The sequence below is a fragment of the Cygnus atratus genome, chromosome 15 (assembly GCF_013377495.2).
Source record: "Cygnus atratus isolate AKBS03 ecotype Queensland, Australia chromosome 15, CAtr_DNAZoo_HiC_assembly, whole genome shotgun sequence".
Taxonomy (NCBI): domain Eukaryota; kingdom Metazoa; phylum Chordata; class Aves; order Anseriformes; family Anatidae; genus Cygnus; species Cygnus atratus.
The window spans coordinates 16,151,108-16,175,036 of NC_066376.1; the positions used below are offsets into that span (position 1 = coordinate 16,151,108).

Sequence of the window (23,929 nt, forward strand, 5' to 3'; positions counted from 1 at the left end):
CTCCTCAATGACTAACCTGGTTTCTCCTATGTGTATATTCCTCAGAGAATAAAGCTTTAAATATCAGTTGAGTAAATAAGATGGTAGACCACCTCCACAGACAAATTCAGAGCAGAGCTGAATTTGTAGCTTGGTGAATCTTGTCTGAAGAATCTAAACAGCATCCTAGTCACATATGTAATATTCTTGTTTGATTCTACAGATTCATTGAAGATATCAAGAAAGAACAAGAAATGTCTTCAATGAATATGAGAACTCAAATACCTCATTGTGGCACACTTAAGGAGCTTATGAGGATGCACCTTTTTATGTTTTAGGAATAATATGAGCACCTACTCCAATAACAATGTGAGAATCAAATACACAAAGGAGCAGATGGGCAATACAGATACAGTGCAAGTAACATAACTCTCTTCTGTAAAGCATGCTGTATGGATATTTGACCCATTTGGTTGCTCAAATGCTGGTTGTTCAAATGCAAACTTTTAGCTCACAAGCAAACACTATGCAGTAATTCATATGTCTACAGAATATATATTCTCAAGACTAACAGTTAAGTGTGCATACAAGTATAGGCAAATACTTGCTTAGTTACTATATTCAGAGTACTTGACGTACAAAGAACAACTAATCTGTTTCTGTGTTCTGAGTTAGGGATAACTGCCTTATAACAACTGGCAGACCTGACTTCAGCAGGTCAGAATAGTCAGATTGAGAACAACTCACCAGGTTGGGGCTCAAAATCTTTCAAGTTCACTTCATACTCATCTTCATTGAGATATTGGTGTCGGCCCATCATTACAATTGCAAATTTAAACTATGAAAAGGAAGAAAAACTGTTAAGATACTGTACTAAAATAAAGCCTCCAAGTCTAACTTCATAATACAAAACACAGCTGGTTATGAGTGGTATTCTTCAGGGGTTGATACTGAAGTCAATCCTGTTTAAGATCTTCATCAACTATTTAGACAGCAGGATAAAATGAACAGTCAGGAAATCTTGAGACTGCACCTGGAATATTGTGTCCAGGTTCAGGCCCTCCAATGAAAGTGAGATGGAAACAAACTGCAGGTTTTCCAGCAAAGGCCAGTAAGACAGGGGGCTGTAGCATGAGGCATAGAAGCAGCTAAGGGAAACTTGTTTATTTAGCTCAGAGAACAAAAGGCTAACAGGAACATCCAGTCTTCCACCAACTGAAGGGTGATACAGTGAAGACTAAGGCAGACTTTTCCAAGAGGTGCACAGCAAAAGGACAAGAGGCTACTATCACAAGCTGCAAAATGACAAATTCTGATCTCAAGTAAGAGAAAGACCTTCACAATGAGTGATATAGCTCTAAAATAACTGTCCAGAACGTGGCAGAATTGCCACTCTTGGGAATATTTAAATTGCGACTAGGTAAAATCCTGAGCAACCTGACTTAACTTTAAGCTAGCTCTACTCTGAGCAGGAAACTGAAGCACGTGGCCTCTTGAGCTTCTGTACCATCCAAACTTTTTCTAGGTTATTCTGCTATTTTGCTGAGTATCTCCTTTTACACAGTACAGAAGTACTAGCCCTACACATTTTACCTAATTATTCTCAGAAAGGTCATTAGGGCAAGCAACTGTTCTACTGATCAACATCTACACTTATCACAAATTTACAGTTTTCCAACTTTTTGAAATAAACTGAGTCTGCAATCAGCAATAAAACTTCTTCCAACTTGCCATTACCTTTTCAAATTCTTTTTCTTGTATGTCCAGCATTGTCTGAATCCGCTTCATAACTTCTCTGAAGTGTTCACCCTAATGATTACAACAAGATTTTTAACGTCAAAAAATAGGAAACAAAAGGGGTGCTGTATATATTTCCTACTTCAAGCTACATCAGAATACATTGCATATCTTAATCTCTCAGCTATTACCAAAATTACTGAAGTGTCAACACTATCTACTACAATAGAGTATGTACAATGTACAACTTTCTATAAACTCGGCATCTGCAAGTCTTACTGATTCATCTTTATGCAATCTATCCCGTAAATTGACTTGCTCAATATATACAAGTTAAGAAACAAAGTTAGAAAATTAGCAGCAAAATAGGGATTTTAAAAATATACATATTATTTTTAAGCGATCTTTCCTAAGCATATTGCTTCTTCAAACCTCTACAGCTGTGATGCTTCCCCTCAACTGGTAAATTTTATAGTATTTTTCTGCATGTTGTGTATATAAGCTACTTGAAATATAATACCAGACAGTGTTAACTTAAAGATCAATAGAGCTATCTTAGGGAAATGCAGTGCAAATAGTCTCCACCAAAAATTAACACAAAGATCTTACTCTACATTGGTCAAAAACATGGAAATATGGTAAAATGACACAAAGATTCAGAGGTGTGGACATATTTCTCACTCCAAAACTTCTATGAAACTATGTAATTTTCGTATAAACTAACAAACAAAAAACAGAAAAATAGTTTAAAAGCACAAGTGCTAACTGCCCTCATAAAAACACTTTCCTATTGAAAGAAATAGTGTGACACTTGGTTATAGTTGCAACACATAAAAACTTAATATAAATTAAAGTTTCAAAATTAGCTTTCATTCTTGTATTAACTTCTAGCCCTGGAAGATAAAGCACACCAAATTATTAAAGTTATGAAATAAATTATAAAATGCAGAGTCATCTTGGAAAATGCTCAAGAAAGCAAACTCACTCATTTGTCATAATCATTTGTCTCAATAAGAAGCCGAACAACAATGGCTTCGCCACTTTTGCGAATAAGTTTAAATCGGAATTGCTAACACAGTATTAGAAATCAGATTCTATTTTTATTTTAATATTACATGTACAGCATGTCAATCACCAGCTTGATGTTCATGACCTAAAAAGGCTCACTGAAACACTGAACAATCTGTATATGCAAAGGAGAATCAAGACAGCAAGGGATTTAACCACAAAAATGCATATATGGGGCAGAACTTTCTTTTTTTTTTTTTTCCTTTTTTAAACAGGAACAATTTTTACTAACTCTAATCAATTTCTTTTACAGTATTTTAAGAAACATGAAAAAGATTATTGCATAAGGAGAAAAGGGAGGCATATGTACCTGGTGTATCCTCAGCAAGAATGGAATTCCAAATGTCCCAAAAACCTCTTTGTGGAAATGTGCCACTGTGATTAGCATCTCATTTTCTTTATCTATATCTACCTGGTCCAGAGGAATTTCCTAGATCCAGACATAAAATTAAGACTGCAATCAGCTAAAGCTTCCACAAAAAAAACCCAACATATTAAGTAACTAAATGCATAATTAATGTATTGTTACTGATGCAAAACAAGTCCATTTAAAAACAATTAAAGACAGAACTTTTTTTTGACATAGTGTCATCTCCCCACCCCCATTCATCTCTGTCACAACAACGCTTGAGCTTCCCCTATTCAGTAAAATACTCTCTTGGCTTCCCTGGATGGCTTTTTTGACATGAAATCTTCCATCAGCTGTAGTTACAAAAATATCACAGACCTTCTCTTGTCATCTTGTCATTACAGCTTTACATTGGAAGCTTACTATTCTTTTTTTATTTCTTATCTTTGAGGCAAGTTAACAGATTTGCAAGATGAAATGTTTAGAAAAAAATCTCACTAAGTAACAAGATTTGGCTCAAGAAGCTCTAACTTAAAAAGAAAAGGAAACAGTCTTCTAGAATACAATTCTGCATATCAATGTGGGTTCCAAGCATGAAAATTTGCATGATGAGTCCCCATACAAACCTTGGAATTAATTATTGCTAAGAAGGCAAATGTTCTCAGGACAGGCCCTTGCCAATTGTTCACGTTTTGTTATATAAACGTATGTAAAGATTGAAAGAATGGAACCATTACAGGGTAGGAGATGGAACAGAGATTTTTAGAAGGATTATCTTTAATATATATATATGTATAATCATGTATTCTTGCTTGCTGCAAGTATCACAGTATTTGAAAAACAGAATCTAGGAAAAGACAATAACCACCTGAAATACTTTCTTCTTTCAAAGGCAAGTTTTAAAGTTTCTTAAAGAAAGTAGTATTTACCTCTATTCGAAACGTTCGACTTGTTGCAGGTGACAAACACTCTAACAGCTCATCTTCCTGATGGACACCAATTATTTTGTAACTTACAATTTCTAGCAGCCTTAAAAACATACGAACAGAAAAAGCATTAAAAGGGGAGGGATGGAGGGTGGTGGGGAAAAGACAAAAACCAATGCAACATTAGTTTCTCAAACCTTAAGAAGAATTAATGAAGTCAGAATGTAAACATACTAGGATTGAATTTTCTATTTTAGCAGTGCAAAGGTTTTAATTATTTTTAAACTCTCTTTAAATGACCTCACTTTTCTCTCCTGAAAAGCGAACAGCATGAATTGGAAACAATTATTAAATTGTGAATTAATAATTGAGATTGATGAATCTTAAGCATCTCAAGAATTTATTATTTATTTCATAAACTTACATAGCTACGTAAGATTCCTATTTGTATTTAATAAGAACTCTCTTAATGAGACTCCTGAATCTTTTCATTTTTTAACACAGTATTAGACTTCATTTCATAATAATAGTTTTCACAGTATTTTAAGTTCTATGGATACTTTTCTGCATACAATCACATAGAAGAAATCCAAAATCTTCCAGCTTTACCTTAATTTCCCTGAACCTTTTTCAGAGAGTTCTACAACTTTTTTACATTCTTCTAACAGGTCCCGCACACACCCATGCTTATCTGGATATACTGTTATTTCCTAGGTGGTATTTAGAACAGAAAAGTGATTAGAAAACCTGAAAATGTAAACAACCATATTAAAGCACAGAAAACACTGGATTCTTCATCAAAAATCCATATTTAAAAATTAAAATTACTGAAGTGAACAATCGCTTCAAATTTTTTTTTTTAAGAACTGGCATTGTTTTTCTATAAGGTACAGCTCTGTTCTAACTTGGTGTTCTTCAGAGACAGCAGAATGTACAAACTGCACCATAATCACAGCCGTACCAACTTCAACAAAGAAATTATAACAAACAGCCAACCTCACTCACCTCTTCCCTAAACTGGCTATTTAGCCATATGCATTTAAAACTTCTTCTGTTTTCAAAATCAGTTATTTTCATTTTGAGCTTAAAGAAGAAAAGAGAAACACTTTAGGCATACTTTGTACAGGGCAATTTTTTTTTTTATTATTCACACCAACAAAAACAAAAAACTCTTACCTGTTGATAGTAAAGTTTTTTAGGTTGCCTAGGCTTGAAGAACTGCAGAAGATCTCTTAAAGTACCTTCATAATTATGCCTAAGAGGATTGCCAGGGCCATCCCTATAACTACAGAAGAAAAAAAGAAAAACACAAAGATCTCTTTACAATCCATTGCTGCTCAGTAAATCAAAGTACCAAGAACATTTTTATTCCTTGCTACTAGTTTCACATAATTGCTAGTACAGGCTAAGCAGTGTTATATTCAATGCTTTACTGATTTTTAGAAACAGGCAAGCACATGGGAACAGAAAAACCATTTGCTGTACACGTTAACTCTCTCAGATGTTTAAGAGTTCACCTTTAATCCTGCAGAGTGACAGACCTACATTCCTCTGAAACTACCAGTATAGCAGCACTAAAGTCACCTGATTTAGATTGTGAAAGGTTAATTTGTGGGGCCATATGACACAGCAAAATTCCAGAGTGACCGAAGCCCAGTAAGCTACACAGAGCCATCCGAACTGGGACAGGCTCCTTGATGAGGAAGGGAGAGACCTGCAGGTTAATGATTCAAGAGCACTCTACTTTTACATACGTACAAGAAGTTTATACAATTTGTGTGTGCGTTACTCCTGCAGCATATACCCATAGCTACCAGTATGCTGTTTTCTGCTGCAGTTGCAGTTTCCTATAGATTCAAATCCAGTTTTACACAACTGTGCCCGAAACCACCACCTTAACCAGAAACATCCCTTTTAGCAGCTCTGTGGGATCACAGTCATTGTATTGGGTCTGGACAGGATGGAGTTAACTTTCCTCATTTGCGGGCTTCCAGGAAATAAATAGTAAAAATAAAAGTCAGAGACAAGTAGCTCCTGCATTTAAAGCTTTAACAGCAGCAAAAATCCTGCTTTTACATATGCACTTATTTCTGGTCTCCTCCACTCTAGACATCTGCATATTCTGAAATAGCACTTCCATTAGTTTAATAACTTGACCCATACAGTAAAGGCTCTGAAACTATTAATCATTTCAGAAATGTTATTTGAACAACAATCCTTTAAAATGCTTGGTTTTTTTTTTTTTAATTTTACTTACTACAATTCTTATAAAATGAACAACTCATGGGGTCTCCAGAGCCAGCCACTGTAATAGTTAGTAAACTGTCTATGCAACTTGCTGTGTGTGCCAGAATGCTAACATTATAATGATAAAAAAATTAGTTCACAACATGGAAAAGCTACAAATTAACTGAAACCTACTTATTTTGGGGCTAAGTATTTTAAATAATACTTTAGACACAGAACACTAAACTAGAAAATTTGTCTTACCCTTGAGACTTGAAAAACTGTAATAGCATTGGATCCGTATTAAGTCTTTGTGCAACTGTCTTTGCAACCTGCAAACAAAAATTTGTTTAAGTTCTGATTTTTTTCAGACAGTTGTGGCACTGCTCTACAGTCATACAATCACAGAATGGTTAAGGTTGGAAGGTACCTCTAGAGGTCATTTGGTCCAACCCCAATCATTCATTATTCTACTTCAAAAATATTATGCTAGGGAAATAATGGGAGAGACCCACTATGTCTACTTCTCCAAGAAAAGAAGAAACTACTATCTCTAGCTTCTGAACGGGTGACCCAGAGTAAGAAGGAAAGGGAATGGGAGGGGAACGTGTCTCTAATTACAATAAATCACTGTCACCAAAAGGCCACAACAATAGCTCTACTCCTCTTTTGTTTTTCATTATAATATTTTTTAGGAAACCTGTATTCTTTGTTCTTTGAAGATTCTCACTGTTCTTTAACTCACTCATAGGAAATTAGCTTGCTGGGTTATATCACCATGTTATTCCCATCAATATTTTCATGTCCATGAACTCCAATTAATAAAATTATTATATTTTTTTAAAGTATTTTCTTCTCAGAAGCATTAGTGGTTTTCTTAATTTTTTCCTTACCATAATGCAAGAAGTGTACAAGAACATATCTACTCTTCCCTAAAAATATTTATAACATGCTTGTGAACTAATGCAGAAGTCACTTCCAGCACAAGGAAACAAATGCAAAGAAACAAATAGGGTACGTGCCTGAAAGTAGTTCATTCTATTGGATAAAGTAACAACAAAGCCAGGGTCATTGGGGATGGTTTTATCACAGAAAATGACATCCACTCGATGATAGAGGTCTCTGAAGTATTCTTTAGCTGTTGGTAGTTCGCTGTTATCATTTTCTGGATCATCCCTACAGGAGCAGACAAATGATAATACCATTACACATTACATTGTTATAGATACACATAGCTAGGGCTCTTAAACAGGTTCTACAGTAAATCAGTGACAGTTGAGAAATACAGAAATAAAGTTAAGAAACCTTTTTAAAGAGCCAACACTTGAACACAGTAGAACTAATACAGTCAGTAGTGACTCACACCCCTGAATATTTCTGTGCAGTGCAAGAGTCAATGCACTTGCACACCGTGCTCTCTCATTTGGCAATCTGGCAATAGACAATTCCACTCATTTCACAGCAGCATTCTAACAGCGTTCTTCCCTCCCTCTCCACCCTGGAACATTAGTGTGTGTCTTTATTAATGCTGCCAAAACTTTCTGTATACCCCTGTATCAATTGCTTTGCACAGAGGCCAGATGTACAACAGCACTCCTTGAACCATAGAAGCAAAACAACCTGCACAGATGCTGGTTTGGGTCACTACTGACCAGTACCCCTATCTTCTCAGCAGAGAAATAGCACCAGGGTACAAGCTGTGCACTTACCCAAAACTCAGCAGCCAGCCAAAGGTGCATAACACCAACTGGGTCAACAGGGAATGTGAGTTCCAAGGCATGACATGAGAAATACATTCATCTCACATAATCTGGGGTAAGAGTGCTGAAGATAGACTAGCTGGCTTCCACCCACTGTCAGCCCATGGAGAGAAACAGAGCAACACAGTTGGGTGTGACCATCAGGAGTGAGAGCATTGAAACGCTGATTTATAGCCCTGACAAGCTTAGGAAAGATCCCTTTAATGGATAAAGAAGCAGGAGTTCTCCTGTTGCCTTGGAGAAAACTCCAGTCGAAGCACCAGTACACCCATGAGTTGCATACACTCAGGCAAACTGGAAGCATCTCATCACCGCAGACCAGTATGGAACTTAAAGTGAGCATGAATAAAAGGAAAAAGGGAGAGGAGTTCATTTCTAAGTTGAAAGGAGCTCCAAGTCAAGAGCCTTGTATAGCACTGGTGGTACAGAACCCAAGATCTGAAATTCTGGTAGGCTTTTCACTGTTTGGGTTACAGTGGCTCCACGTAAAAAGCTGCAGAACTCAGATGTATTGCTGAACCACACTCTTTGGTAATAGCGAGATGTATTTCAGTATTTATGAGCATTAGTTTTCTAAACTAGGATGAATTTCCTTAAATTATGTGACATTATAATTAAAAAGCTATCGATATATTTTTCATTTCCCCTTTGAATGAACAAATGAGAACTGCTGAGAACACCTACTGCTGGAAAACTATACTTTGCTCCTGTTAGAGCATTAAATTAAAGGAAGTTCTGTTTTCAAAGTGAACCAGGTGATTTAATTGCAATGATAAGCCAGCCCCTTAAAATACATACTTCTGAAACACTATGATGTCACCATCCATGAGTTCATCAAGAGCTTTATCAAGAGATACATCATAGTCTTGAATCCTTTCTGTTAAATTGGGTTTAACTTCCTGCAACAAAAAATGAAAATTGTTCATCACACAGAATAAACAAGAGACAAATAAAAGTCACAATAGTAAACGTAATCAGGCAAGATAACTTATCTTCTTTCAACTGAAAGAAGTGTGCGTTTATACTTTTTTCTTTAATTAAATGCAATCTTAACTAAGGTTCACAGCCACCTCATTATTATGGATGAAAATGCTTATTTTACCAATACTTTACCTTAGGAATCTCACTCAAGTTATCTTAATTTTGAAGTATTTTATCATTCAGTATTATCATACCACTGAAATTTTGTAAATTTCAGATTAATTTTCTACTCGTGCAGCTTCCAGAAAGATTGGAGCATACTAAGTATGCTTACTAATTTTAATAATGCAGAACATTTGTAAAGGAACACACACTAAAAAGACAACAAAGCCCTATTAAAAATGCTTATATTATAAAATATATATATACATATTATTTTTACTTGTAGGATAACCTCCCGAGATAAAAGCACCTGTCTATAACTAGAAACAAATGCAACCCTGACCTGTAAAGGAGTAAAAATGTTTTGCATGTTGCAAGGCACATGTGATTTTTGAAAATAAATCCATACAGCAGTACCTGACAGGTCTGCTCTATAGCATGGAACTGCATGTGTGCCCCTGGAACCACCAGAGAGAACAGCAGGACTGCTAACAAAACACACAAAAACAGTTCCTTGTTCTTACTATAGTAAGAACTTTGCCTTGGCAAGATCTGTACCTTCAGTACTCAATAAATACAGCAGTTGCAAAGATTTACTATTTCTGTAATAGAAATATGTTAGCAGACAAAGTATTTTGTCTGCTGACTTTGAACTTGTGGAAGGAAGGAGATGATGCAACATTTTCTCAACTCATCCATCTAAGAGGGGCACTGAAAATACAATGGCCAATAATGTTGGCAGCATAGCTCCTCTAACACTGAGTTTCGGAGGATATGCACAGATTTTGTACTAGCAAAGCTGCACATGTAGGAGTTCGTGTAGAGATTTTTTTTGTTTTGTTTTTAAAGCCTCAGACTTCTAGTTTTCTGATTTTAAATCTGTTTCAAAGTTAACTATCTGCTGATACTCTCTTGCAGCACTGTAGACCTCAAACCTACTAATAAGAGTACTTATGACTTATAAATTGTTGCTTTTTTTTTTAACCAATAAAGCTTTTTTTCCCCACCCTCTAGCTACAGAATGTAAATGACAAAAATGTTAAATCATACTACTTTACCACCTTTACTTGATCAAGTCAAAATATTCATCCCTTCAGTTCTCAGGAAAAATGTATTGGTTTGACAGAACCTTGTTAACAGAATCATGCCTCACAGTATATTATAACATGCATGTAATATTATTAGTCGCTTTTATGCACCTTTTAAATATTGAACTTCAATTTGAAAGTAGAGTTTCAACATTTGGTTTCTTTTAAAGAGTTGGGAACGCTAGTAATGTACTTAAGTATATAAGATAACACAGTGAAACAGATGTGTAATATCAAAAGTTCAGAGATGTGCATTTTGAATCATGGAATAATTTTCATTTGAAGGAACCACTGGAGGCCTTTAGCTAAACCTCCTACTCTAAGCAGGGCTAACTTCCAGTTTAGAGCAGTTTGCTCAAGGCCTCATTCCTTCAGGTGCTGGAAATGTCCCAAAGATTGCAATTCCACAAACTCTCCAGATGCAAGTGGAGAATTCACACACTTCTGTGTGAATGACTGGATTTACGAGTGACAGAACTGTGTCTAACTGTGTTGTACATGAGAACGTTAGGTCACAACTGCCATGCTAAGCTTTGCATCTCAACCTTCTTGGTTATTTCTTTGTTATTATCCACAATTTAGAACATTATCAAACAGTGGTTCATCCTTAAAAAAAAAGACCCCAAAATTTGCTACTGGTACAGCAGTAATGATTTTTACAATAAACAAGTCTATCGATCCAAACCTCATAGAGGATAAGGTTAGTTTCTTGTGGAAATCCTGCTCTCTCACACATAACTGGAAGCAAGTCACCTATTGGAAAAGAAAAGGAGTGTGAAATGCATTGCACTGTAACTGCTTGCAAGACCTATCTGTAAAGTAACAGAGAATCTATTTTCTTTTGTTCTGGTTAAATAGTTTTAAAATGCCTTTCTAAGGAATGGAACCTTCTAGGCTAAAGCTGCCCATATTGAGATTTAACCCAGAGAGAGACTTTACGGTTTCCTTCCACTTCATCTGAACAACAAAAAAAATGTGCAAGGCCATCCAAGATCAAGGAAATTAAATTACAGTGTTCCTTCTTCAGAGATGGATTTTAATTTTTTTTTTTTTGAAATCACATGGATAAAACGCAAAAACATGAAGCATGTACAAATCAACAGAATGAGATATTCAAAATGACAAAGTATCTTAACTTGGTGGCTACTTGTTGAATTCCTTAAATGGATACATATGAAAACCAAGGCTCACAGCTAAGTAAACCCAAGCAGCTATTCTCAGGCTACCATTGTGAAAATGAGTACAAGAGTACTCAAATTGTATAAGACTATTTTAAGAGTGATTGCAAAGGTCCATTCTGCAAAATAACCTGAAATAAAAGAAAAAAAAACAAACTGGGGAGCAATATCATATCACAAAACTTTACAGTAAGTCTGAAACAACTCTTTATGTTCAGCAACACCTGAAGAATACTGTAAAACTAAAAAAACACCTGACAGCCAATACTGTGTTAAGGCAAAACTGTCAGCCTTGCAGAAAGTTTCACTGACAACATGGGAAAGAAAAGCGTACCAGAGAACCAGCACTGGTGTTGGGAGAAATCAAAATTTCACTCTGTGGCCTACATTTGACTTCAATAGAACAACTAATTGTTAAAAATAAATTAGATATACAATCCATTGTCTCTAATTTTTTTCAATTATAATAATGAAATTGAATTTTAGAACTCACGTATTTTACAGGATATAGGTGTGTAGATATGTCCACAATAATTCAAACTCCGAGTCTTCGGATCATACATTTTCAGGAACAGCATTACATCATCTAGAAATTAAGACAAGATTTATTTTTTTCTAAGGAGTATTTGACTATGTCTGGAAATAGTCACCTAGGTACTTTTCTTTAAACAGCAAAGTAAGTGTGTCTTTCCTTTATTCATTTAATTAATGCCCTTAAAATATTCTTAAATACTGAATTTATATAAATCTACCTGCATTTATGAAAAAATATTCAGTGATTCTAAAAGCATTTGAAACACACCTTGCACTTAAAAAAGAAATGAAGGGAAAAAAATGCACGAGACAAACTAATTTCAGCACTGTAGTTTGATGGGTACATCGTTGACATCATCGAAAAACACAAGTACACACGGTTTCTTGAGATAATATCCAAAGTATTTTGCATTTACTCGAGGTTTAGCATATATGCTTACGATCTTTATCAAACTTGGGTAATGTTGCTCCAGTAGCAGCCATCTCTGGATCTACTGTTTCCAAAAATATTGTCCATGGATTTTCATTGTCACTGAGCTCAATCATCTATGTAGATGTGGAAGAAGAAAAAAGTCTCTAGAGAACATAATATAAACTAACATCTGCATTTTCATCAGATATGAGAACTTTCTGACATACTTTATGAGTGGGATTTTTTTTCTTTTAGCTGCACTAGTGACAGAAAGTTTATGAGAAGAGAAACAATGACAGAAAAAAATTAAGAGTTTTAATGAAGCACAAATGATAGGTTTTACTTAAAATGGACCTATTTCTTTTTCATTTAAAAGTATACCTACAGTTATCTCTATTACAGCAAGAAAATTACTTCACTCTATAAAAAAATAGAGGACAGTGAAACCAATCCCTTTCTTGTGGTATTTAAGTACAATGTTTTACATCTTCAGCGATACATTTCATTAAATCCATTGTTTCTGCCCAAATAATGGAAGACTAAAAAGACATTTATGTTTAAAATCTAGGATATAAACCATGATTATGTCTTTTCTTCATGGAAGAAGAATCATGGCACCACAATCCTCCTTTCCACCCCAATAAACCCACTATAGCCCAAATCTTCTCAAATATGAAACTTTACCAGACAAAGGCTAAATTAAAACACTTAAAGATCTGATGTCCCAAAGTTAGGATCTGAAATCTAAGATTCATGGACAACATACATGTTACTTATCAATGAATACTTACTGTTTTATTGCCATCTGCTTCATTATCTAACATTGCAGGTCTTTTCGTTCCATTACTTCTAGCTTGCATTGGCCATAATCTGATCTGATCCTGCGGAAATCCCTGACATAAATAAAAGTTGTGACAGGAAACAAAAAAGATTAAGATACTTTTATTAAAACCAAACAGAACTTCTATTTTAAAAGGTCTAAACTACGACTGCTGCTAATACCTGGAGAAGATAAAAACTAACATAACATACTAAAATAAACACATATAGCCAGCTACAAAAGCTTACCATTGTTTGAGAGAGGTTTTGAACAAATTCCGTAAGCGTGGAGTTTTTTAATACTTTGAAAACAGTATACTTCACTTTTTCTTCATCGTACATATCATTGCCTTGGTGGCCACAGAACTGATCCTCTGCTACTATCTGAAAAATTACATTTAAAGGTTACTATTTATATTACTCAGCTCCACAATACAATATTTTCTTATGATGCTTTCCTATGCAGCGTCATTGACTCTATGGTTGGCATCACACTGCTCACACTATTTGTGTTCCCATGAAGAAAATTTGCAAGTATACAGATTATAATGGAATTTAAAAATTGTGAATCAAATCAGTGTAAGTAATTAATGTACAGTAATTCTTACAAATCCTGAACAATAAGACATCAGTTGCACTTAGATCCCAATCTTGGAAACATGTATTCTAAAAATGTTGGCACTTAAAAAAGGCTACATAACTGGTTTGTGTAATGCACGGAGGATGGCCTAAAACGTTTCCTGCATCTGCTACAGCTCCCATGTATTCTTTTTTTAACAGAGAGAAAGACCACACAACTCTGCTAATCTCTCCACTGGAAATAGTTCTAGTGCAAATGTAGTGTGGAACAAGCTAACCTTTACCAATAGCTCTACATAAGAACTCTAGAAAGAACATGCAAAGAAACATGGAGGCAAATGGAAAATGGGTTTTATTTTCTTCTGCCAGATGGGCTCTGGAAAGAGCCATAAACAGGGTTCCTTAAGGCAATTCATAACAATCCAGTCCATCTGGCTTTTCCAAAGAGATAATTGCAAATATAAGCACTCTCTCCTTCTGCTTCTACTTGATGAGCTCAGTTTGGCAGAAGTCCAGCCTTGCTGCCTATGGCTAGATACATTCTAATTTTAGAAAATAATTCCTGAAGGAGATAAAAGTGCAGTGGCAGGGCAGACATTTAAAATAACCTAGTCCTTTTCCTTTCACCTGAACTTACTATTTTTCCTTGCAAGTAACTTTTCATGGCCTTCTAGAGAAAACAGAAATGCCTGTAACATGCTTTGATTTCCCAGCACAGTACAGTTTGTTTCATCAGTACTCAGTGCACATGTAAATATACTTACAGGCACTGAAATTATTTCAGTTCAAATGCTACTTCCAAAACATATTCAAGAGTTGAAAATCTAGGTTTGTCTTAGGTGGCTCAATATTCTGAACTTATTTGGAAGGCAATTGCAACTTGATCTATTTTGAAAGCTGACCTGCACTTGCATGTAGAGATGAGCTTCCTGCCTCTCCTTCCTCTTCTGAGCCTCTATTCTTTTCTCTTCTTGTAGCCTTTCTACAAGTTGTTGAGGAATATCATGGTCTGTGACAGGCTGCAAAACTTCACCTACAAAGCAAATTTTGTGATGTCATTTTGAAATTTACATCAAACAGGGTTTTCATACACAGTTGACTTTCCTCTGAAGAAAAAAAACCCTGCCTTTTTCATCTTTTAATTAGAAACATTATTTGATATCATCATGTTTTGGCAAAAGAAGTATTTTCTATCCTGAGCCAAAATGCACTATTTCCATGAAATATGTATCACAGACTTCTGAATTAGATATTCACTTCATGTTTAAAAAAATATTTACCACCACCCAATTGTTTTTAATATATATATATATATATCTACATATTTATAAAGGATTTGATTTAATTTCCATGAGTCACTGATTTTTCATCCTATAAAACAATTAAGGCTTAAGCACTCTGCTGATACACAGTCTTGTCTTACTGTGCTGAGACAAGATGCTGGAGGATTAGAACACACTTTACAGAAGTGAGAGAAAGGCTGGTCGATCCCCACAGAATCTATAGATGCCATCTATAACTAATGGAGCCCCTTTGTATAAGAAGGCTGTCAACAATTCAGAAATCAAATATATCTCTAAATCCCTCTATCCCTATCTAATTTGGAACACACACAGGGTATACATACTTAATTTTGATTCCCTGATGTAAACCAACATGTATGCATTAGTACAGTGTCGTACAGATAAGTCATCGTCATGGCCTCCGTAGTTGTGTTCAATCGCTTCTTCCTTTGTACATCTTGATACAACATCGTCATCAAATTTACACCACTAGAGAGAAAATTTTACATAAATATAACGTTTTACACAAAAACATGTTCTTGAATGATAAATTAATCCTATTTCTAGCATGCCTTTCAGCTCCAAGTAATTACAATTTCTCTTCAAGCATCATGAGTTTAAAAAATTCTACAGTTTGGTGTAATTTGTGCTACCTGCACTCAGCATAAGGGAGGTCACAAGTACCTCCGACTCATCTGAAAATCTTACACTGAATATCAAAAGCTTTTAGCCAGATAATTATACAAAGAATTCATCTCAAGACTATTCCTGAAGTATTTCACATTTTTATACGAAGTTCAGATAGCTGGCCTTATTTTTATTAAATAACGCAATGCAATGATGCACCTGATATCTGGTAATTATTTGTAAATTTTAAATAGTTTACAGGAAATTTTAAATAAAACCAATAAAAAACAATTAATAGTGAAAGACAAATAGAAACAAATTCACAGTAAAACCTGACTGCTCCTTTTACTGTGAACAGTCATAGACACACAAAACCAGTAAGCTCAAGGGAAGAGACACCTGACCCATAGACATCTAATCTGATCAAGTCACCTAAACCTGTAACAGTTGGACATGCAAAGATACTGAATTTCTGAGTCACAGAACCATTAGGAAGACTCATATTTGCTTCAGCATGAAGTCTGAGAAATGCTGGATAAAATTTGCTCACTTCAGAAATTCAACACACAGACAGAAGACCGAAGGGCCTCCCTTAGTCTTTTGCCAAAAGCCAACAGCAAATATGAAGGTGCTCTCTTAATAAGGCAAGTGATGCCTCCAAATGCAAGCTTCTCCCCTAAAGAGCAAAAGAAAACTAGACATGAGGGCTGCTGCTTTGTCTTTGTAAATCTAAAGCAAGTTTCTCAAATGTTAGAATAGAAACAACAATGACAAATATCAACCTACAAACTACATCAAACAGAGATTTGACTTCACTAACTGACCATGCCAATACTCTCTTCTGTTAGGGAAAGAACAACTGCAAAGATTTGCCCGTTATGAAAACTGCAAGTATCTATTTACATCACACAAATATGTTTAGTTGTTTTTGAATACTCACTTTGCCATCACCCTTTGGATTTAAGTAAACAACATAATGTCCACCATGGTTATCTCCACTGTGTACGAGAACTGCATGAAGAATGTAATTTGCAGGATCTTTAGGATCTGTTTTTTGCAAAAATTCATCTAGTGGCAACTGTTCAGGAAACTCAAACCTAATTTTGAAAAAGAAAAAAACTACATTAAAAAACTACATTTGCTTGCATTATGTTTAAAACAACAGCTACAAATGGCAATTAAAGTTCTGAATGACAAATTCAACACTTTAACGTTCAATTTGGGGACCTCTAACATATGCCTGTACACACACCTTCCCCTTGGAACTGATTCAAAAATAGGATTTCGTCCTTTTTTAATTATTTATTATTATTATTGTTTACAAAAATACCTCAACTGGTCCATATTCTACATCCAAAACCAAAAGCACACAAAGAAAAATGCACCAAAAACCCACCCCAAACTCACCTATCATTTATCTTGATGTTCTGGTCAGTCTGAGGATCATACATAAATCTCATGAGCTGTAGGTGTAACACTGGTGGCAACGTGAGAAACTTTACACCTTTCTCTGCCTCCTAGACATTTTAAAGGAAATAGAGGGTTGAAATTGTAAGATTTTCAGCAATTCAAAATACCTGTCTGCTGCAGATATTTTTCTTTAAACTTTTATTTTATAGACTTGACACTATAATGTGCAAAGAACAGTTAACTTCCACCCCAGTTTTGAACCATCTTAATGCAGCAGTCCTCCCAAGAGCTACTCCAGTAGCATCATACAAGAAAACATTTCATTCAAATTTAGGTCATTCATGAAGCACATGTGAACACAGCACTACGTTACAAGCAACTCAGGTATAAATGAAATTTATAGAATGAATTTATAGAAGAATACTGAGGCAAAATCTCATTTCTGATCAATTAAGGATTTCATGTCCACTGTATCCTGACAACAGATATTTCACTATTATGCTGCCTTCTGAGAACACCTAAGAATATATAGCACATTACTGACAAAAACTGCTATAGGGAAGCTGCAAAAATAAACTCTAGTAGAAAAAGAAAAAATTTTAAAGGACTACTACTCCCTACAGTGGATGCTGCAAAGTACAACTGAAAAGCTCAGAAATGTGCACATAAACAGTTAAAATTCCACAGGTGCATCTAATGTTCTTGATGACGATACAGAAATTGCCTCTAAAGTAACTTTCAGAGCTTTTTTTTTTTTTTAATTAGACACAGAAGACTGGGCCACTCTTAGAGGAAGGATTTGAATAAATTCTCAGTCTTGAAAATCAGTAAAGAATTTAACTGTAAAATCATTCTAGTCACTAAAACTGTTACAGGTACAAAATCAAAATTCATTGCTGAGTAGACTTTTAAAATCTAAGCTCTGTTTTGAGAAGTCTAACAGCAATTTAGAGGAGCTACGTACAAGCTTGCCTGAAGAGAAAAATGACCAAGATCAGTTGTTGATACCATCTAGAATGGTTGTATCAGTAGCAAAGTTTTTTGGCCACTGTAGCTTTTTTTCATCAACAACACAAAAATAAAATTTAAAAATCAAATTAAAAGAGGAAAAATACCTGCAAGCCATGTTCTCCTGCATCATACTTGTTATCACCGTCCAACTGTTCCACTGCAACATAGTCAATGAAGGACTCAAAAACTAAATGAAAAAGATTGGGAATAATATGGAAAAAGGAAGAAAAGTTTAAGTTTACTCTAGCATAGGAGCTTAACAATATATTTATCAAATAACATTTTAAGACACCAGAACTTGTACTTGAGTATTTGTCTTTATAAAAATTAAAATTAAAGTTCTATATTGTTCAAGAATATCAAGAAACACACCAAAATTGGAGGGGCATACATAGGAATTCCAAGATTTTAAAATCAGTTAGAATTGCCTGCCAAATGTATTTTCTCTACAACTGTTAAGTATCAAACTAGATAATTTTGTTTGCTTGAGTCTTACGCATCCTTTTTCATGTCTTGTATGCCAAATACTTGGTGACCACCGATAAATGATCAACGTTACGCTAATCTGATTAGTTTATTCTTTTTTTCTTTCTTATTGCTATGGTCAGGCATAAATACGAACCTATTACCCACAAGTTCATCTCCATGTATAAATTATAACCTACGGTGATAACACTACTGTTATTAACAAGTCACTGATGCACTTCCATGACACCAGTAAAATCTCTAAATTCAAAGAGTTTCATGAAAATATATCTCAGAGAATTAGGCGGGAAGGAACAGCAAACTGAAAGGGAGAAGGGGAAAAAGGGTAACATAAGCAAAGACATTTTCTACAGAAAATGTTTTCAATGAGCTGTCAAAAAATAAAACCCATTCCTCTGAAATTAAAACAAGGATCTTTCAAAGTGCTGAGCACCATCAAGCCCATTTGAAGTCAGCAGCCACTAAACAAACAGGTACTAAACCCATCTGGTAACAAAAAAAAATAAAAACAAACAGCCCAACATGTTGAAGTACTTGATTGGTGCATATCATGACGTATCACTTACTATTTTTCTTTCCCTTTATACTTAGTTGGATGTCATAATAATCTTCTATTCGTTCAGATCGATAGTCTACGTGTTTGCATTGGATATAAGACTGTAAACAAAAACAAACACCATAGAATTTCAATGTACACAAATAACAGAGTTAATTTTAAAAATTACTAACAGATTAAATACATACCACCATCTTTCCTCTGAACAATTTAGGAATAGTGCCTTCTACACACGTGCCTTTCATTTTATTTTCCACGTTATCAAGCAGCTGAAAGAAAGATTAGTTTTTACATAGGATAAACATGCACAGTTGCTGAATTCAGTCATCACATACAAATGACTACTATACTGATTAAACTCTAAGCCATTTGCATAAAAATGAAGCTTTAGTCTATTCATACTGGCATCTCCTTTTTTAGTCCTCCAAATTCTCTTCTTTCCCCTAGAAAATGTTTTGAGGGCTACCCCAGCTACCGTCTTTTGGGTTTGGAAAACCTCACAAATTAAGTGATGCACCTGCATGTTCAATGTTGCATTCCTCTCTACAACAATATAAGGACCACTAGAATATATATGTTCTATTTATTTTCAACCTTCCCTACCCTTCACAAACTCCTCACCCTCAAAAGTCACAATTAATCCCATTCTTAAAAAAGAGAAATAAACCAAGGCAAAAACTGCCTCAATTCATATAGACTTAATTTAATCAGTTAGTGTCACTATTACTAGGAATGTTACTGAATTGTATTATATACACACAGTATCAAGAGACAATACTATGATGCATGAGTAAGAAATAGCAAAAACATACCACTCGACATAATTCCTGGACATCATGTTGCATGAAGCTGTCTAAAGTTTCCCACCTTTGTAAGGCAAATCAATAGAAAAATTACCATACCATAAAGAAAACTTACAGCTCAGAAGTCATTTTCATGATTTCTTCTCATACCAGGAATCTAATAGACAGTGAGATGTATAGACTCTAAGATTTAGTACTGCCTGGTGCGCATGCTTTTTAGTTCTGTAGCATTTACTTGGCCTACAGCCTGCTTCTAAAGCCATTTTTCCTTTCAGTAAGCCCAGCTCAGAGGAGGAAGGGGCAGTGAACCTGTGGGACATTTTGGCAGCTGCTTTGCACCCAACCTGCCTTTTCTTTCTGTGGTCCTGGTACCAGGAAAGCAGCCCATGCCACTGGAAGAGGCCAGGGTCAGGCTGTTGATAGCAGAATTCTTCTAGTCTAAAACCTCTTTGCAATTCATGTCAAAAAACTCAAGAGGAGGCCTCGGACCAACTCACTGCTGTCAGAAAAGTTCCCACAACATGCTTCTAGGTGCCTCTGCACGGAGTGCCCTTCAGGTGCAGCTAAGTAGCGTTCAGGGCTTATTTGTGCACATCAGAGGAAGCAAATGGACTTGTCCTGGCTCCTTTGTGCTCATCTGAACAGTTAACTCTTGGATGCACAGCAACTCCAAGGACGCACCCAGCTGCCTGAACACCACCTGCACTGTATGTACATTTGCAAGCAGTTGTGTGAATGGAGGGGCGAGTGCGACATAGTCAAAATGCCTCCGCAGTAGCCAAAATGGTACACTGCAGCAAGATGTTCAGTGCTACTACCTTAAATAAAAGGGAAGAAGCATAAAGGAGCCGTTTTTAGTTTCACCATGAAATACTTGCTCCTAGAAACTCTTTATATTTAAAAAGCATCTTTGAGTTCAAGTCTCTGACAATTCCTTTTGCAACAGCCATCACTCCCACTATATCAAATAAGCTATATTTACCATAGGCTTCAGCTCCTGTGTGAGCCAAAGGTTCAACCCCAGCTCCTGAAGCCAGAAGTACAGGGCTGATCAGGAGCAATACTAACTTTATTTTCCCCTCCCACTCTCTTCTCAGTGACTCATCAGCATTGTCACACTGCAGCATGCTGCTCCCAAAAGCATGCCAAAACAACTGTGTGGGGGTCCCCGCTGGAACAAGATCAATGAAGTAATCCATTGGGTAATTAAGAATGGAAAATAGCCTCCTGAATCTCCAGGCTTTAAATGCTTACCAGATTGAAGGACAAAAATCAAAGAAAAGGTTACATACTAATATAACGATTTTTAAAAAGGAGCTCCTTCAGACAGCATCACTTTCTACTGAAAAAAGCCAAACTTATTTAGATTCTACAGAAACTCATAATACCCCATAAATATACACAGCATACAGCTAGGTCTCACAAGGTCAGAACCCTCCCTCTCTGACTTAAAGGAGGAAAAAGACATTCAGAAGTTCCTTCCCAAGAACAAAGGCATGCATGAGCACATTTTCAGAAGCTTACTCTCAGATACAAAATTAAGCATGTGCAACACCCTCAGGAAAGATCTCCTCATGCTCTTGAAGATGACACAGTTAAGATACTAACTCAGGATGAAGTATTTATGATATCAGCAAATCTTTATAGTGTAACAGGACAGCAGGAGTGCTGATAAACTAAGCATACAGTGTACCAGTAGAGGATACCACCAGATAAAGATACAGCACTGAGGTTACCAATTTCATTTTAAAATTGCCTCAAAAGGTGAAAAGAAAATGAGAATAGCTGTAAGGTTACAAGAATCTTATCAGGACAGACCTCTTCTACAAGTTTTAGCAGAAGCTGCCGGATCAGAGACCTCAGAAATGTGACTGTCGTGCTGAACACTAGGACAGCTATGTGATCATGTAAGATCATATAATTTAATTTTATAACTTGTTTTCAAACAAAAAACCTTTCAACACTATTACAAAAGGTTAGTTTATAAATACACACGTAGCAAAATAATGCAAAAAACAATCTCTTAGAACAATTTTTAGTTAAAAACCCTCTGAATTCATAGGATGTGCAAAGAGAAAGCTTGTAGAGGCTATGCTAATCTTCATCTTCTCTCAACTTCTGCCCAAACAAAATATCAAACTAGTGTAAAAAACAAACAACAACAAAAATATCCTCAACACAGCTATATCGTGTAATTCTGTCTTCTGCATATTTGAATATTCTAGATTTAAAATTATACTTCTTAACACTGTCTCACAAGAAGTAGTACCAGACCAAAGAAATATTGGCCAACAAACTGGATACTGGGAAAAAAGGAAGTAAAAAACAAGCTTTTAACAGATGTTTTATGGAGGAAAAGAGGGTGCAAGAGTAAAGAAAATGCGAAGAAATATTTTGTGTGCTCTGACACCTTTACTTCACACCACAGGTATTCCTTTTAAGCTTTAAATCATGAAACAGAATATGGGATAAATGTTTCTAAACTGTGGACAGGTAAAAAGACATGCATCTTTGATGTATAATAACGAAGCGTTACAACAGCATCAGTGCTGAACTAACAATCTGGAAATACAAGTTACTGTTATTTCCCTAGATTTAAAACAGAAACAATTGAGACACTAACAATACACGAACTGCAATATTTCAGCAATCTGTTTTGTTCTCAATCTTACTTAGACAAACGTGTCACAACTTTCAGGTAACACGAATCCCAATCCCAACACTGATTTGTTTGATGACTGTGTAGCCCCACCAATCTGACTTTTGGATCATCTGGCTTTAGGAATGATTATTACTAAAAACCTATCCAACTAAACTATGAAAAACTAGCAATTAACATGTTGTATTAACATTTCTCTGCACCTCTCTAAAAAGTCTAGTTTAAATAAAGCCTTTTTAAAGAAATGTTATAGGAAAACAAAAAATAATTGAAATTTCTGAAACTTACCCAAAAGATTTTGTTAACTTTTTAGTTCCAACTGGTTTGTCACTATGTTGCAGCTCATAAAACACTCTTTGCAATGCTAGAGGAACACTTTTGGATGAATCATCTCCTTCAGTGGGCATCATATACACCGCCTGAAAAAGTATTTAGTTCAATTAGTATCTAAGGAAAAGTTCATTGCTCATATTGTTGAATGCATCCTTTCCTCTTCAGTGACTTACTTCATGTAACTCCATTTAATCACTCCCAAAAAAAAAGTCTGAAAAAAAAATCTTTTACTGTAGTGTAAAAATATTGGCTGGAATCACTCTTCTTAGAGCACAGTGGTTAAAATGATCTGAACAGACTCCATTCATGGCAACGTTATCTAAATAGTTAAACTCCACCCTAGAAAAGTAAATACACCGAAGCATTCAAAACACATGAACATATCATGCCTTGTATGCCTATGCAATCATCACAGTAGGACCAGATATACCGAACAACACTATAGGATTTTAAAAATATCACTTCTGTGCTTCAACTTGGTTCTGTGTGAATACTGTCATCTCCACTGGGGGAAAACAACATATGAAAGCACAAAGGGCATCAATCAGGAACACAGAATGAGTCTACGTGCAGGAGAAGGATGTCAAAGGACACTGAGATTCTCCGATACATTCCTTCCTACTTAACATCACCACTGGTAGCAACTGAAGTAAACAGCTGAACAATTCAATTCACTGATTCTACCAAACCAGAAAGGATTGAGAACAAAAGTTACACAACCAGACCAACAGGCCTTAGGAAAGTTCGAACTGGCAGTGAAATGAGATTCATTGAAGAAATTATACACCAATATATCTAGGGAAAAGTAACAGCAAAGAAAAGGTATTGACTGAGAAATGCTCGTTTAAAAATTGTGACTGTAAAAAGAAAATAGAGGCAACTTCGAAAGGAGATAACACTTGAAATAATAGACTCTGATATTAAGTAGTATTAGAGAAAAATCCTGTTAAGAAACAGAAATGTTGCCAGCTGAGCTTTTGCCTGTGAAACAAGAGAAGTGTACAGCTTTGTGCGCGAAGCACT

The 23,929-nt window shown here is 35.5% G+C and overlaps 2 protein-coding genes across 2 annotated transcripts in view; one reads left to right on the forward strand and one right to left on the reverse strand.

Moving 5' to 3' along the window:
• HAPSTR1 (HUWE1 associated protein modifying stress responses) overlaps positions 1–23,929 on the forward strand; it is an 824,185-nt gene that overhangs the window by 683,702 nt on the left and 116,554 nt on the right. The window lies entirely within an intron of this gene.
• Positions 1–23,929, reverse strand: part of USP7 (ubiquitin specific peptidase 7) — a 75,066-nt gene that overhangs the window by 5,547 nt on the left and 45,590 nt on the right. The window contains exons 7-30 of the mRNA XM_035548779.2: positions 22,862–22,992; positions 19,924–19,978; positions 19,300–19,380; positions 19,122–19,212; positions 18,174–18,256; positions 17,056–17,165; positions 16,589–16,745; positions 15,366–15,510; positions 14,641–14,771; positions 13,409–13,543; positions 13,132–13,233; positions 12,369–12,474; positions 11,888–11,980; positions 10,902–10,969; positions 8,844–8,944; positions 7,308–7,461; positions 6,550–6,617; positions 5,236–5,344; positions 5,065–5,142; positions 4,669–4,769; positions 4,063–4,162; positions 3,095–3,214; positions 1,717–1,788; positions 727–817 (exon numbers count right to left, since the gene is read on the reverse strand). Coding sequence (XP_035404672.1) covers positions 727–817; positions 1,717–1,788; positions 3,095–3,214; positions 4,063–4,162; positions 4,669–4,769; positions 5,065–5,142; positions 5,236–5,344; positions 6,550–6,617; positions 7,308–7,461; positions 8,844–8,944; positions 10,902–10,969; positions 11,888–11,980; positions 12,369–12,474; positions 13,132–13,233; positions 13,409–13,543; positions 14,641–14,771; positions 15,366–15,510; positions 16,589–16,745; positions 17,056–17,165; positions 18,174–18,256; positions 19,122–19,212; positions 19,300–19,380; positions 19,924–19,978; positions 22,862–22,992 — 2,482 coding nt within the window. The remainder of the gene's footprint in view (positions 1–726; positions 818–1,716; positions 1,789–3,094; positions 3,215–4,062; positions 4,163–4,668; positions 4,770–5,064; positions 5,143–5,235; positions 5,345–6,549; positions 6,618–7,307; positions 7,462–8,843; positions 8,945–10,901; positions 10,970–11,887; positions 11,981–12,368; positions 12,475–13,131; positions 13,234–13,408; positions 13,544–14,640; positions 14,772–15,365; positions 15,511–16,588; positions 16,746–17,055; positions 17,166–18,173; positions 18,257–19,121; positions 19,213–19,299; positions 19,381–19,923; positions 19,979–22,861; positions 22,993–23,929) is intronic.